Consider the following 16060-nt stretch of genomic DNA (forward strand, 5'->3'; position numbering starts at 1 on the left):
GGCTTCCTCAACCGCAGCCCTCTAGATGTTTTTGAGACTACAATTCCCAGCATCCCTGGCCACTGGTCCTGCTAGCTAGGGGTCATGGGAGTTGTAGGCCAAAAACATCTGGAGGGCCGAGGTTGAGGAAGCCTGACTTAGGCAGCTTCCTGGGTACGGAGTTTCCCTCGTCACCCCTTTCCTAATCTTCCCTGGTGCAGAAGAGCCACTCTGAAGTAGATGTTCATTTTCCAGGCAGCGTTGATACAGGGAAAGACAGTCTTACAGTTATCTCCTTTCTTCTTGGGTGTTTATGGGGTGTTGGATTGTTTTTGCAAACCTAAATGGTCTTGCTTTTCGTTTCATTTCCAGGTTCTCAGCAGCCAAGTGAAGCACGGATCTCTGAATCTGAAAATGAAGTTTGTGTGCGCACAGTGCTGGAGAAATGGCCAAGTTAGTGAGCCAGACAAAAACAAGAAATACTGTAGCGCAAAGGCAAGGCATCCGTAAGTCACGTGGCTCCCTTCTGCCCCACAAAGTTGCTGGCGTTGGATGCTTGTTGGAATGCCCTTGGGGTGGTTGCCGGCAGGGAATCACTAGGTTGGGAATTATGCCCTTTAGCTAGGATTTTAGGATACATTTTGCCTTGTTGCAGAACATGACAACGATGCTGTCCTTACCAGATAAAAACTTCCACTCACCAGCTAAGCTGGAGAGTTGCTAATATTAAAACTGTTAACATGCAGACCTAGTTCACATGTAACATCAAGCCCAAACAGTGGCTTAGTAGGAACATGTAGTTCCTGGAGCCTAGATTAAGGCTGTTTTGCATCTCCTCTGGTGCCTGCTGGTTCAGTGTGTTGTGTGAACCCTGGGCTAATGGTTTGTCTTAGTGCAGATAAAAGCAGGTATCCTTGTTTTGTTTGTTTTTTTAAAAATTAAGCTTTTATGAAGAACAGCAGCCTTTTGTTTGAGTTCCTGGACCTGTTAACCTTGGCTGCACCCTAAAAGCGGGTCAGGCATCACAATATGCTCAAGAGTCTCAAGGTGGAACCTGGGAGAAGACCCTTAAATGAATCTTTGTTAGGCGTAACCTGCATAGAACTCGGCTAGGTCTGTCTCAATCCTTTTGCGCAAAACACAGGTTCTTTGGTTTGTGCCAGTTCCTCTTTGCAGAGGCATGACCTTAAAAATTTCTTTAGCGGAAGGCTGGGCCTCTGGACACACTTTGTTCACTCACCAAAAGGGAACTAGAAGCTGTTTGATCCTGTGATGTTTGTGGCGCTTCATGTCAACCGGGGTTGGGAACCTTTGTCCCTGCAGATGTTGCTGGATTACAACTCTCATCATCCCAGACTATTGACTGCTGTCTGGGGCTGATGGGAATTGAACAATGTCTGGGAAACCAATTCCTCATCCCTTGTGTAAACAAAAGCATGTTTTATAGAGCTGGTCTTCAACTGGTGGGTTGCAGCCTGATCCACGGTGGGTCACGATAGCAGCACTACCACCTTGCAAATATACGATAAAATATTAGGAGATGGGTCCCCCGATGAATGTTTAGTTTAAAAGTGGGTCCTGGGTCTGCAAAGGTTGATGATAGCTGTATTGTAGGAACTGTTTGGGTCAGCCCTCCAGATGTTTTGGGCTACAATTCCCATCTTCCCCGACCACTGGTCCTGTTAGCTAGGGATCATGGGAGTTGTAGGCCACAACATCTGGAGGGCCGCAGTTTGGGGATGCCTGGTTTGCGTCTAAAGTCCTGGTGCGAGATTCCTTCTGCCACAGCCATGCTGTTCAATTTGAGTTACTCCCCTGATTAGCCTTGTCCTTTTACAGATGGACCAAAGATCGGCGGGTGATGCTGGTGATGTCAAACGAGCGTAAGAAGTGGAATACGATTCGCCCACTTCCTACAAAGAAGCAAGTGCCTTTGCAGTTTGATGTGAGCATGTCTTTAAAATCAGGGTTTGGCTTTTTTGTGTTCCTCATAGTGCTAGCATTACTCGTTTGGAGACAGAAAATCCAGAGTTGGTTCTTTTACACAATCTGTGGGAAGAAGTTGATCTTGTACTTTTGTGTTAAAATGTTCCATGGCTGTAAGCATTAAAAATAAAATAAAATGCTGGACCACGAAGGTCATGCCAAGCATTTTCATCCTACCTTTCCTCCAAGAAGCTCAGGGTGATATGCAAGGGGGTGATGTGTGTCCCATTTTATCTTTACAACAATGCTGTGAGGTTGGTGTCTGGTGCCAGGTCATTCCAACCAGCTTTATGGCTAAGTGGGCGGTTGAACCCAGGTTTCCCCAAAGCGTAGCATTTGTTTAACCCCTTCACCACACTTGCTGTCTGCAGAAAGTGAACTGGAAGATTCCAGACATTACTTTATGTTAAGGTTGCTCTGTTGATTTTCTAAAAAATCAGTAAAAGGAATGGACACAACTCACCAAACTCAGATGTTCCTCCAATACCAATTTATGCAAATAGGTGTTGCACCTAGTTTCATCTTCTGCAAAGTGTAAGTGTGTGTGTGTGTGTGTGTGAGAGAGAGAGAGAGAGAGAGAGAATGAGAGAGACTTCAAATGGTTCCTCCTGCAGAATGCAGCTTCTCTGAGAGCAGCTTATTTCTTCCTTATCTAGCTGTGCAATCATATTGCATCGGGCAAGAAATGTCAGTATGTCGGAAACTGTTCCTTTGCTCACAGTCATGAAGAGCGAGAAATGTGGACTTATATGAAGGAGAATGGCAGTAAGTAAACTTTAAACAATGCAGGAAAGCACACCGTGAACCTGTTAGCATTTTGATCCCTTTTGCCTGCTCTCAGGTATGGGTTTTCCTTGTTATCTGCCTTTATTTCATTATGTCTGTGCCCAGAGCCACAAGATCAGGGCGGTCTGCGAGCATGGCTGGATAAGTCCCGATTCAATGCCACATAAACCCAGTTTCCACACTCTGTTTTAGGTTGTTTTGCCTTATACACCTTCTGTGTAAGTTAATTGGCATGCTGCGTTAATGTTGTTGGTATTTTAACTTTTTCAAAACCCAGAACGTTTCAGCAAGCAATGCAAAACTGAGGCATGCAAATTCAGGTTGAGGCAAGCTAGTGGAGCAAAACGACAGGGAAAAGATGTTCTCTGCCATTTTATCTGAGTGGGACTGCGTTAGACTTTGACTTAGTAGTGATGCTCTGCAATCTCTGTGTGAACCCTTCCACAAATCTCTTTGATAACCATGCAGACCATCTCTGAGTATGCTGTTGAGTACACTCAGCACCCATTTTACATCCATGAGAACTAAAATCTTTTATTTTAAAAAAACAAAGTTGGTGAAAACTGATTCTCAAGAGCGTTGGTTGCAGTTTCTTGCATAACCTCTCGCTTTTTCCATGTGAAGATAAGTCACATCTTGTGTGCATGTGTTTTAACTAAGCAAAGAGCAGAGCATGCCAAACCCTGCATATACGACATTCTTGCTCGGATCCCAGAAGACTGTGTCCTTGTAAAACGTTTTCGGAAAGTGGTTTTTCTGTTTTTGTTTTGCATTGGGTCAGTTCACTTGGAAGTAAAATTAAAACGCCTCTGTATGAATGGGCTGCTCTGTGCCTACCAGTGTGAGGCGTGTTTGGTGGGAGCAAAGTGGGCTGAAAGAGAGACAGTGCAGCTGGAAGTTCCTCAGTTCCTTCCATTCCAAGATGGCCATGCCAGGCATTCCCTGTTCCTTCCTACCTCCTCCAGTAGGTGACCTAGAGAACGTTCGAGTCCCTGTGACTTGTTTTCCAAACCAAAATTTGCCCTGAAGATAAGTCATGAAACACAGGAAGCTGTCTTGAGTCAGAACATTGCTCCATCTAGCTCTGACTGGCAGCAACTCTCTGGGATTTCAGGCTGGAGTCTCTCCCAGTCCTATCTGGAGATCCCAGGGACTGAACCTGGGATCTTCTGCATTCAGGGCAGATGCTGTACCACTGAGCTACGTCTGCTCCCCTGAGAAGTATGCCGCCATAATAAAAGATCTGGACTTTGTTCCTTTTGAGTGAGTCCATGATGTATCCATAGTATTGGCCTGTTCAGTTTACCTACTCTTAACTTAATTGCTGCAAACTTATTTTAGCTCTGTTCTCGCTTAGTTCAAGACATGGAGCAGTTGTATGAAATGTGGCTGAAGAGCCAAAAGCCGGAAAAAGGGGAGGACCCAGCTGCTCAAGCAAACAAGGAAAACGGGAAGCAGATTCACATGCCAACAGATTATGCTGAAGTTACGGTAAGAGACGATGAATCTTAGGCCTTAGGTGACAGTAGGCCCATCGTATATTTAATTTGGGGTTGAGAGAAGCCGCACACACACATATCCTCAGATGTCACTGCAAGCTTAAAACATTAGACACCATTGTGTACTGCTAAGCTTGTTTAGACAGTGTGCTCCATTTTCCCTGTCCTGCCACCAGCCCCACCTTGACTGGAGCTGGCAAAGCACAGGCCTAATAGTCTGTCAGGGGGGCAATCCATGTTCCTTTCCTGCTACAATCTCACTTTCAAAGCCCCATGGGTCATGCCCAGAGAAATGCCATCAGTTGTTCAGGTTAACCAGATTTGCATACTGTGCCTTGTCCTCTTGTGGTGTCTCATCCTTGCATTTGTGAACCAGGTGGACTTCCATTGCTGGATGTGTGGGAAGAACTGTAACAGTGAGAAACAATGGCAAGGCCACATCTCCTCAGAAAAGCATAAAGAGAAAGTATTCCACACAGAAGATGACCAAAACTGCTGGCAGCATCGCTTTCCAACTGGCTATTTCAGCATTTGCGATAGGTAGGTGCATTTTGACTCCTTGGCATTCATCTCAACAGAAAGCCAGTAGTTGAGTTGGGGTTCCACCCCATCGTTCAACTGAGGTCCAGTTCCGAGGGCCTTCTGGCGGTTCCCTCACTGCGAGAAGTGAGGTTACAAGGAACCAGGCAGAGGGTCTTCTCGGTGGTGGCACCCGCCCTGTGGAACGCCCTCCCATCAGGTATCAAGGAAATAAACCACTATCTGACTTTTCAAAGACACCTGAAGGCAACCCTATTTTGGGAAGTTTTTAATGTTTGATGTTTTGTTCTGTTTTTAATGTTCTGTTGAAAGCCGCCCAGAGTGGCTGGGGCAACCTAGCCAGATGGGTGGGGCATAAATAATAAATTAATAATAATAATAATAATAATAATAATAATATATTAATTGGGGCAGAGAAGCTGCAGCCCTCCAGATGTTGTTCGGCGTCAACTCCCGTTTGATCCAACCAGCATTGCCAATAGTTGGCGATGATGGAAGTTGGTATCTTAGGAGCTTCCTCACCACTGCAGTAGAGTCAAAGTTTCCAGTTTTGTACACAATAGATGTCCAGTTGTTGATCCATTTTGTTACATGGTTATAAGCACCTTCCCTACAACCAAAGAGGAGGGAAGAGGCCATTTCTCAATGTGATGTTTTGTACCTGAGAGGAGGCTTTTATTGCTTTTCTTTGCATATGGAATGAAGCTGAGCAGCTTGCACTGTTGGGTATTTCATGTGAGATGGGTGACACCTTCTCTGTGACATGAGCACTTTCTGCCGTAACACTGAAGCATTCAAGAATCTGTACCTAGCAGGGCTCTCTCTTCTCTGTTCATCAGCACTCCTACCAGTTTGTGCACTGGGTTACATTTTTGTTGGGAATCTGATTGCTTGAGCAACTCAAGACATAACAGACTCCAACTCACTTCTCAAGACCGACCCTGACCCTGACACAGAGCACAAGACCCCGGCACCAATTTGCTGGTGTGCCTTAATCACTTCTGTAGTCAGTGCTGGGCCGCTGCCTCGGCAAGTGGCTTGGCTGACCTTGCATCTGTTTATTTATCTCAAACTTTGGGTGATTTCTGCTCATGAAAGAATTGAATCCTTTCCCTGGATGTCCAGTTTCTCCAACAATTTTTTTTGGTAGCAGGAATACTTAGTCAGGCATAGGCAAACTCGGCCCTCCAGATGTTTTGGGACTACAATTCCCATCATACCTGGTCCTGTTAGCTAGGGATGATGGGAGTTGTAGTCCCAAAACATTTGGAGGGCCGAATTTGCCTATGCTTGCTCTTAGTCTTGGATTCCTTTCCCCCCCCCTCCATTTTTAATGGACAAAATGTAAGACATTTGTCCTCCCCACCCCACCCCCACCCCATTTAGTTACTGGCAGAGACCAAAAAGTGCCTGTGGTCACATAGGTTATCTGGATTAGTTGGGGGGGTGGGGCTGACACCTGCAGCTAGCGCTAGAAGAACAGGGGCTTTATATGCTGTTGGAAGCTGATAATCTCAGAATCCAAGGCCCATTCAGCAGGAGTTGGGGAACCCGTGGCTCTGCAGATAGTTAATTGGCTGAATTATAGCTTCTGACATCCCTGGCATGCTGGCTGGGGCTGGTGGGATCTGGAGTCCCGACATCTTCTGGAAGGCTGCAGGCTCCCCATCACTGCCATCCTGGTCAAGTATGCAACCCCACCCGGTCTTTTAAATTGCATGTTTGCACAGGGGTGGCTGTGCTGTGAAGCAGGGTGCTTCATGTGATATAATTTAGGCGGCTGGTTGAAGAAGGGAATTGATGGTAACACCAAGACTTCTTGAGGGGTTGCGTCTCGCCTGCTGGTGAGGAGGGACACCCAGTGCTCTGGTTTATGCTGCAAAGTGTCTTGAGCCAGCATTGTGAGTGTAGTGTGTTTTGCTCCTTACCTTTTGCACTTCTTTCTTTTAAACAGGTATATGGCTGGTACTTGTGTGGAGGGAAACAACTGTAAATTTGCACATGGACCTGCTGAGCTCCGTGAATGGGAAGAACGGAGACACGTTCTAAGAATGAAGCTGAGCAAAGCCAGAAAAGATCACTTGATTGCTCCGAATGATAATGACTTTGGAAAATATAGTTTTTTGTTTAAAGATTTAAACTAACACTATAACAATGCATTTGTGTTGCCAGAAGGAAGCATAAAATCAGAATTTGACAATAATCAAAAGCATGTGACAGAAGCTGCAGATTTTTTCTGCTTTTATTGGCCTGTATTGTTCCTCCTGAAGAACAAAATGTAGTAGATGTGTAGGGGGGGAGTCGGCAGGTCTGTCTGTGCTCTCATGAAACAGAATGGTGAAGTTATAATAAAAACACAACCTGAAGTCTTACGTGCTTATTCGCCTTCTGTTGGACAGAAGAAAGTTGGAAAATAACGGGAAGGGTGGTATTGTAATGCCTAGCAAGCCCCCAGTGTTGGTCCTTCAGCTGAAAACTTTTTAAGGTAAGCTTCTAAAAACAGATGTTTTGGGCTCAGAAGAAAATGATGGATAAAATTCTTCAGATGTTTTAATGGAGAGGATTTGTTTAAAACAAGTTTGCTATTTATCTCTATGTAGGTTGCTATAATAAAAGGATTTTCTTATTAAAAGATTTAAAGCAAAATAACCATTTAACTACAATATATGTTGAATGGGGTATTTTTCTCTATTTGTATGTTTCAATATAACTTGCTGAAAAGGATCTTGGAAGAGAGACACGTATTACTTTTTTTGGAAAATCAAGTAGTTAAAAATTCTGTTTCTTGGTCTTTGCTGTTTAAATGATGATTTTGAAAGATTCCACTTGTATGTCAGTATTGTGTATTGTATGGACCAATATTGCCTGTAATAAAGATAACTTTACATAAAGTCTCTTCCTAAACATATCTTCAGACTCCTGAATAGCCCTATAGCAAAAGGGGTAAGAGAGGCCATTCTGGACACACAGACAGACTTCCTGGTTTTATGTTAAGAGAGTAGAATATATGCGTATGTGCATTTCTGAGGTAGAGTGCGAGCTGCCATCTCCATGCTCTTAATCCCACATGGCTACATTAAAGCAGGGGTGGAGAACCTGTGTTCCTCCCAGATGCTCTCAAGACTCCCCACTTTAATCAGCATGACCAGTGGTCAGAGGTGATGGAAGTTGTAGTACATTCCCTGTTCCTGATCCAAAGCACGTTTGCTAAATGAACTCATTTCTTCCCACAGCAGCAGCATAAATAGAACATTTTCTACCATGGTAAAGGCGTAAAGGTAAAGGGGCCCCTGACCATCAGGTCCAGTCGTGTCCGACTCTGGGGTTGCGGCGCTCATCTCGCTCTATAGGCCGAGGGAGCCAGCGTTTGTCCGCAGACAGCTTCCGGGTCATGTGGCCAGCATGACAAAGCTGCTTCTGGCGAACCAGAGCAGCACACGGAAACACTGTTTACCTTCCCGCCAGAGCAGTCCCTATTTATCTACTTGCACTTGGATGTGCTTTTGAACTGCTAGGTGGGCAGGAGCTGGGACCGAACAACGGGAGCTCACCCTGTTGCAGGGATTCGAACCGCCGACCTTCTGATCAGCAAGCCCTAGACTCTGTGGTTTAACGCACAGCGCCACCTGGGAAACATTTTCTACCATGGACTTTCTGCTAAATTCACACCAAGACATAGCTTGTGAAGTAGTGAGTTGTGCACCCTTGCAGCAGAGGCCTGGGCATCCTACGATCCCCAATACAGTACTGGCCAAAAGTCCCCTTGATGCACAATGTTTGATTGTTGATGGCATCTCAAGGTTGTCCTGCTCTGCATTTTTAGGTTTCTTTCCGGGGTGTGTGTGTGTGTTCAGACCGCCCCCACCTGTAAGCACATCTGAGCAGCACTAAAAACATTTGGGAAAGTTTTTAATAGGGGTGGGTTGTAATCTTTATTACAACTTGCCTCGAGAGTGCTATAGGATACAAGCCCCCATCAAATAAGCTAGGAAAACCCTTTAATGCAGTAGCTAGAACGGTGGGGGTAATAGCTTAGTGGTAGAGCATCTACTTGACCTAGAGGTTCCAGATTTCGGCATGGGAGAAAGCTGCGGCCGGTGTAGGCCATACTGAGTTAAATGGACCCAATGGTCTGATTTGGTAAAAGATAGGTTAGCTCCTTTTGCTGCCATTCTAGAATTTGTACAAAGCACTCTGGGCGTGGGGCAGAATACGGAAGCAACGAGAATAGCCTTGCAAAGCAACAAAGCTCAATGCGTGCCTGTGCTTACTGCAGCCACTTCCACATCAAGCATAGTGAACAGGGGGGGAAGCTTGGGATATTATTATTATTATTATTATTATTATTATTATTATTAGTGTGTGTCATATCCCTGTGTAGGGGAACGTCCAATGCAGATTTGCCAGAGGCCATGAACCGACAAAATTCCTTCATGGTTAAACCAGATTCGTCCAAGTATAGCCAGCCAGCATAACATACCCTTGCTACAGGAATAAGTGTCTTTCAGGCAGAGCAGAATTAAAATTCACTCCCCACAGATGACAGAGACGGTCACCAACTTGGGATGGCTTTTAAAAGAGGATCACGCAGATTCATGGAGGAGAGGGCTACTAATGGCTACCACTAGCTGTGATGCTATGCTGTGCCTCCAACAGCTGGAGGCCATAAATGTTTCCAAAACCACAGGAAAGGGAAGGAGCTCTTGTGCTGGAATCCTGACTTCCCAGAGACATCTTGGTCACCTTGGTGGCCCCTGTGAGAACAGGGTGCTGGGTTGGATGGACCTGATCCAGGAAGGCTGCTCTTACACCCTTAGATACCAGGCCTGGGCGTGCCCAAATGGTACCTGCCCTGCGCCCCCTAACTTATCCCGGGGTCAGCACTGAAGGGAGGTTCAAGGGCCAGCCATGTTGGGCTGCTGCCTGCGCCGAACAAGAGCGACGCCATCTTGTCCCTCCATCCTCAGGCAGCGAGGCCTTTGCGGGCCAGAGCCGGCGGGCCAAAAACGGAACGGAACGATCAATATATTTATTTTTATTTGAAGTGGAAGCGAATTCCCACACGGGGGTAGCCCTGTGCCGTGTGAGGGAACAGCCGGCGGCGGCAGTCCTTCCTGGAAGAGCCCAAGGCCTAGGAAAAAGCCAGGCCTCCTCGCCATGGCCCGCCTCGGGAGACCCCCGCCGCGTCGCCGCCCTCGCTTCGAACCCCCCCGGGGCCGACGGAGCCCGCTCTCGCCCCGCGGCTCATGGCGGGCCTGCGCGAGGAGCTCCGCCGCCTGAGGGGGAGGCCGGAGCGTAGGCCTCGCGCGCCTCCTCCCCGTCTCCACCTCCGCGGCCGGCTGGTTGGCAGGGCGGGGAGACGTGGCGGCGGCGGAGGCGCCTCTCGCTCCGGCCGCCAAGCGACGTGTGCGAGCGTGAGGGGCTCCGCTGGGCCCCGCCTAGGCCGGGCGGGCGGGCAGGCCAGGCCCCGGCCGGGAGGGACGGCGCGGAAGGGAGGAGGGCATGTCGGCATGCGGAGGACCCGGACCTGACTCCGGCCTTCCCTCAGCGCCTCCCGAGGCTCCGCAACACCAGCAGGAGGAGGAGGAAGAGAAGGAGGAGAAGAAGCCGCAGCCCCGGTGGCTCGGCGCTTCCCGCATGGCCCGGCGGCCCGAGGTGCTGTGCGGCGCCGCGGTGGTGCTGAGCTGCGCTTTCCTGGTCGCCCTCAAAGTCACCTGCAGGTAAGCGAAGGCGCACCTGAGGAGGGGGGGGGGCTCAGGTTGGGCCTTTCTGCATATGCCCAGGTGGGTGGGGGGCACACCTGGAAACGCGTGGGGGGGTGCTCCCTGCAAAATGCAAAGCCTCCCCTTACACAACAAAGGAGCCCCGATCAACCCGTGCAGGAGTCCAAGCAGGTTTAATCCGAATCAGTTGCCTCAGCCACCTAATGAGGTGTTGGGGGGAAGGGAGTGGCAACTTCTCCCTGGGAAAGAGAGGGGTGGTATTTTTATTTATTATTTATTATTGTTGTTGTTGTTGTTGTTGAAGTGCAGTAGGGTCGTGGGGGGAAGAGGAGGAAGGGGATCGGGTCTCGCTTCTCTTCTCCTGCTCATCCAAGCAGCAACTGCGAGAGCATCCCTGGGCATAAGCAGAGCGCGGGGTGTTGGGGCCATTCAGAGCACCATCCATGCTGCAGCTTGGTGGGTAGGGCATCTGTTTCGCAGGCAGAAGGTCCTGGGTCCTGGCCCAAGCAGGTCAAGGCCCCTTGTCTGAAATGCTGGAGAGCTTCTGCCAGTCCATGTGGACGTTACTGAGCTAGACGGGGCCAATAGTCTGACTGTATAAGGCACTTCCTACATAATCTTCTAGGTAGAGCTTAAGGCAATAGCCCTTTCCTTTTGTTTGTCGTCCTGTCCCCCCCCCCCAAAAAAAAACACCCCTTGAGTTTCCTCCCAGGATAGATTGCCTTCTTTAGGGATCATGGTTAACAGCTGCTGATTGACCTGGTCACCAGGATTGTATCTATTTTTTTTTAAGAGCCCTGATGAAATCTAATTGCATCTAATTCAGTATCCGGTTTGCAACAACAGGCTAGTCAGTCAGATGCCTTTGACAAGCCCCTGCCCCAGAAAGCATGGAGGGTCTTCCCTCACTGATTGGTCCCAGGATCTGGCATTGAGAGGTATACTGCCTGAGTACATGGGGGCTCCATTTAGCTGTCATGGCTAGCAGCTGTTGATAGGTTTGTCCTGCATTCGTTTGTCACCTGTTTGGAAAAAAAACTGTCCTGTTGGTTCCATCAAGCCAGTTCCTTTGACATGGATTAGCTACCATGTAATTTGTCTACAATGAATTAGTTACTACAGTACTGCTACCTGCCTTTTTGTACTCTTTGTTGGGTCTTTCCTTCCCTCCCCCAACCCTTCTGCGACTCATAGATGCATTTACATTGCGCATTGTGCCATCACTTGACATTTGGCCACATGCTGCATGAAATTTCTCCTATTGCATTGGAAGTGCTATGGAACTTGCAGTGTGTGATCTGTGGTATCTGGTTCACGTATTAAAAGCTATTGCTTGGGATTTTGGAAGTTTGGTAATGTTATTCAAGGCTGTTTCAGTCCTTACATTTTTAAGATGTGCTTGTGAATTGATCTTCATGTGCATGTAAACATCTAGCATCTGAATGTGGCAAAAGAATGTTTACAAGCAAGTGCATGGTGCAGAAACCTTGAACAGGAAGCCACAACAAGTGCACATATAAGTGGCAAGTCCGGTTTTGTGTCCACGAAACACTTGACGTGTCCCTAGTTTTGATTTTGACTAGTGCACAAGGCATCAGGCGAGAGGGTTTCAGGTAGCCAGGACTGCACGGAAATGTTGGCAGCTCTTGGTTCAGGCCCTGCATCTTTTTCCGTAATCATGTTTGCAGCCATGAGAACTGTACACATGTACTTTGCCCAGAAAGGGGTTTCAGTAGGATAAAAATAAAACCACAATGCATTTTGAAAGGGCTTATTTGATGCCAGTGAACAGCAAGAAATGGGACTGGGTAAAAACGTGATCCATAGAAACATACTGTAATACTGTTCTCTAGAACAGAGGACTTAAAAGAGCGACAACAACAATTAGGTGCTATGATTATGTGTTTCTAATTGTTGTGATGCAGTAGGAGCCTCAGGGTTGAGAAACACAGCTGGACTTTTCTCTTAAAGGTAATGGGAGCTGCTGTGCGGCCATGCTGTGAGGTTGTGTATGCATCTCCCACTCAGCCCTTCACCCTCAGAAGAGCCTGTGAGTGATTTGCAAGGGCAGCCTTTCCCCATCAAACTGCAGTGTGCAGAAGAACTGGAAGTCAACCCTTTTTCCACAGCTTGTAACATCAAAACTCAGTTAAATTCAAATTCCCACTGAATAAAGTAGAACTACAGTAAACAAAGAGAATGCTGCTGGATCAGACCAAAGGCTTATTTGGCTCAGTATCCTGCTTTCCAAAGTGGTCAACTTTATCCTTTTGGGATTCCCGTATGCTGAGCCTGAGGGCAATCCAGTATGAAGAAGTACTCTTCTTTTTTTGTCTGCCCCTCCTAAATTATGCTGCTTAATATAGTAAAAATCTCTATGCAGTTTACGTAAAAGCAAAAAAACCATACCGGTAACAATATCCAATAAGATTTCCTAGAAACAAGATAAAAGCAAAACTCAGCTATATCTCACAAATAAAACTGAGCAGTATACAAAATGAATAATAATTTTCAAAGAGTGCAGGATGTAAGTTTTTAAAAGGCATTTAAAGGTCCTTATGGTCTCCATCTCATGAATTACCTGAGAAAGGGCATTCCAAAATCTGGGTGCTATCACTGAGAGGCTTGCTTGAATGGGAAGGACAGGGGAAAGAAAGTACTTTTTCATGTAGCACATAATGGAATTCACTGGCACAAGATGAGGTGATGGTGGTTTTAAGAGTGCTGTAGAGACGTGGGTGGTGCTGTGGTCTAAACCACAGAGCCTAGGGCTTGCCAATCAGAAGGTCGGCGGTTCGAGCTCCCATTGCTCGGTCCCTGCTCCTCTCCACCTAGCAGTTCGAAAGCACATCAAAGTGCAAGTAGATAAATAGGTACCTCTCTGGCGGGAAGGTAAACAGCGTTTCCGTGTGCTGCTCTGGTTCTCCAGAAGCGGCTTAGTCATGGTGGCCACATGACCTGGAAGCTGTACACCAGCTCCCTCAGCCAGTAAAGCGAGATGAGCGCGCAACCCCAGAGTCGTCTGTGGCTGGACCTAACGGTCAGGGTACCTTTACCTTTAGAGTCACAGAGGATAGAGCTACCAATGGCTGCTATTCACAGAGGCTCTATACTTCCTTCAGAATCAGAGGTGTCATGGCTCAGAATACAGTACTAGTTCTGCTGGGTGCAACAGCTGAAGAAGGCAACTGCTGATCCAGATTAACTGGTCTATGCTCTGCAGTTCTGGAAACATGTCCCTAAGCTGCTTTTTAGCTTTTGCCAACTAACCAAGTGAGAGAATGTGGAGTTCTGTTGATCGCATGCCCACGATACCTGACATATGCACATGCATCTCTCTTCCTTTCCTAAATAGCCGCGCAAAAGATGTGACAATGCCAGCAAAGCTTCCAGTCAGCTTCTTCTCTTCAACGTCTCCAGTCTACGATCTTTTCCTTGGGCAGCTGGATCGTGCAGAGGACATCCGCCAAGATTCGGAAATCACCCTTGTTTTTTTCTATGCTCCGTGGTGCGGGCAGTCTGTTGCAGTGAGAGAAGAGATTGAGAAAGTAGCAAGCAGTTTGGCAGACCAGGTAAGGCGCATTGGGCAAGAAGGGATGCAGCTGTTGCTTTAAGTTACTTTTCTTGTTCATCAGAGTTTGGAGAGAGGCACCCTGATGTTCTGCTAATTTCAAACTGAGCATGTGGTCCCTGAAAACGGCAGGGCTGTGCATGCTAGCAATGACTCCTCTACTCTGCAAAACCCTGTCAATTTGGAATTGCCCTCGACAGAAATTTATAGCAAAGTGGTTGGGGGAGAAAAGAGACTGACACAACTAGGGTTCTGTTTGTGGTTTCATTTATTAAGAAGGAATGGACTGTATTCCCATAGGACTGTTTCCTAGCATGATTTAGATGTGTTTATTTAATATCATTTATATACTGCTTAATTACTCCATCTCTTAAGTGGTGCACATGGAGCACAATACAACGACAATAAAAAAAATCAGTTAAAGCTGTAAAATCAGGATTCAGTTAAAATCTGTTAGGCTTGCAGGTAAATGAAGAATGGCAGTACATGAAGCAGACCAAAGACAGGAGGCTGTTGACCTGGTTAAAGTGCTGAGTTGAATTGTGAACGAGTACGATCCCTTTTTTTGTAGTGAGTGTCCTAGTTAATAGTGTTACGGTTTTTCATTTTATCATTGTAAAAGACATTAGATACACCAGTGGATTCGATACCACAGCAGATTATGCTATCAGTTTCTTTTAATTAAATTTTGAGAGGAGTACCATTTTTACTGTATGATTTGGAGAAAATGCTTGGCTAAGCAATTGATATTTTATTTGACCTACATAATGATCTGCAGGATGTGCATTTTTTTGTGCCAAGCACCTGCCCTTTTCCATGCACTAATTTAAGAACCTATGCAGAGCTCTGCTTGGTCAGACCAAAATTCATTCTAGTCCAGCATTCTGTTCTCACTGTGGCCAACTAGATGCCTATGGGAAGCCCACAAGCAGAACCTAAGCGTAGCGGCACTCTCGTCACTTGTGAGTAACTGGGATTCACAGACAAGTTGCCCCTGACAGGGATTTGGTTGAATATGGCAAAGAGAGTGGAGAGATGACGGTCTCTTTTATAACAATAAATATGGAAGTAAATATCCCAAATCCATCCTTGGGTAGATTTTGGGAATTGTAGTTTGCTATCACATGGCTATCCACCCTCCTAGTAAAGGTATAGCCGGCAGCTAGGGAAAGACTTCAGCCACTTGTGATCGGGCTGCATTCTCCAGGGTTGCACTTGTCCTTCTTGCAGTGTATCAACCAAGTCTCTGGCCTTAAAGTTTGCTGACTTCTGTGCTTGCCTCAAGAAGTGATTTACGGGTTGTGCCAAACATTCGTATTTACTCTCTCCATCCCCCCCACCCTGGCCCTTTTGCAGGTGCTGTTTGTGGCGATCAATTGCTGGTGGAACCAAGGGAAATGCAGGAAACAGAAACATTTCTTTTACTTTCCGGTTATATATTTGTACCATCGGAGGTAAGGCTTTTAAGTGCTCTTTGAAAGTCAGAACTTGTTAACTGTGGCAAGTCTTTTTATCAGCTGAACAAGGCTATCCACCTACCCAAACAGTGTGCCTTGTCGGTTAAGTTCCTCTGAGAACCAATATTCAAACTTAAAATTGCTCATAGGAATCACTGGGGTGGGGCGGCAGGTTCTGCTCAGAGCAGATCTCTGTCTCCTGCTAAGCGTGGTTAGCACCCCTGACCAAATCCTGTCTGCTCCTTCCTCATGCCTCATGAAAATCAGCTGCTGAGAGTCAAGAAATCTTGTTTTGCGTCATGAGTTAAAGGACATAACCTCTTGCACCTTAGTGTGAATGTTCTTGTTTGTCAGGTTTGCTGGGGTGTGTCATTTTGCCACTTAAGTCAGGAAAGTTCCCTTCTGTGTATATGTTCTAAGTTACGGTTGTACAGTCCTTTCATTTGGTAATTCAGTTTCTTGCTAAATAGAATGTGGTGTTCTGCTCTGAGGCATATAATCAGGCACCCCTGGTGATGG

At 46.7% G+C, this 16060-nt stretch overlaps 2 protein-coding genes across 3 annotated transcripts in view; both read left to right on the top strand.

The window, feature by feature from the left end:
* Positions 1 to 7681, top strand: part of ZC3H7A (zinc finger CCCH-type containing 7A) — a 29407-nt gene extending 21726 nt beyond the window's left edge. The window contains exons 18-23 of the mRNA XM_035131160.2: positions 352 to 485; positions 1819 to 1924; positions 2622 to 2730; positions 4109 to 4242; positions 4627 to 4790; positions 6745 to 7681. Of these exons, the coding sequence (XP_034987051.1) occupies positions 352 to 485; positions 1819 to 1924; positions 2622 to 2730; positions 4109 to 4242; positions 4627 to 4790; positions 6745 to 6934 (837 nt within the window). The 3' untranslated portion in view covers positions 6935 to 7681. The remainder of the gene's footprint in view (positions 1 to 351; positions 486 to 1818; positions 1925 to 2621; positions 2731 to 4108; positions 4243 to 4626; positions 4791 to 6744) is intronic.
* A 2435-nt stretch (positions 7682 to 10116) lies between these two features.
* Positions 10117 to 16060, top strand: part of TXNDC11 (thioredoxin domain containing 11) — a 41700-nt gene continuing 35756 nt past the window's right edge. The window contains exons 1-3 of one of the 2 annotated variants that reach the window (XM_035130815.2): positions 10117 to 10510; positions 13869 to 14085; positions 15441 to 15538. In XM_035130815.2, coding sequence (XP_034986706.2) covers positions 10293 to 10510; positions 13869 to 14085; positions 15441 to 15538 — 533 coding nt within the window. In that variant the 5' untranslated portion in view covers positions 10117 to 10292. Of the gene's footprint in view, positions 10511 to 13868; positions 14086 to 15440; positions 15539 to 16060 lie in introns of those variants that run through there. The other variant, XM_035130816.2, reaches the window with a different exon arrangement.

Source organism: Zootoca vivipara, chromosome 14 (assembly GCF_963506605.1).
Source record: "Zootoca vivipara chromosome 14, rZooViv1.1, whole genome shotgun sequence".
Lineage (NCBI taxonomy): Eukaryota > Metazoa > Chordata > Lepidosauria > Squamata > Lacertidae > Zootoca > Zootoca vivipara.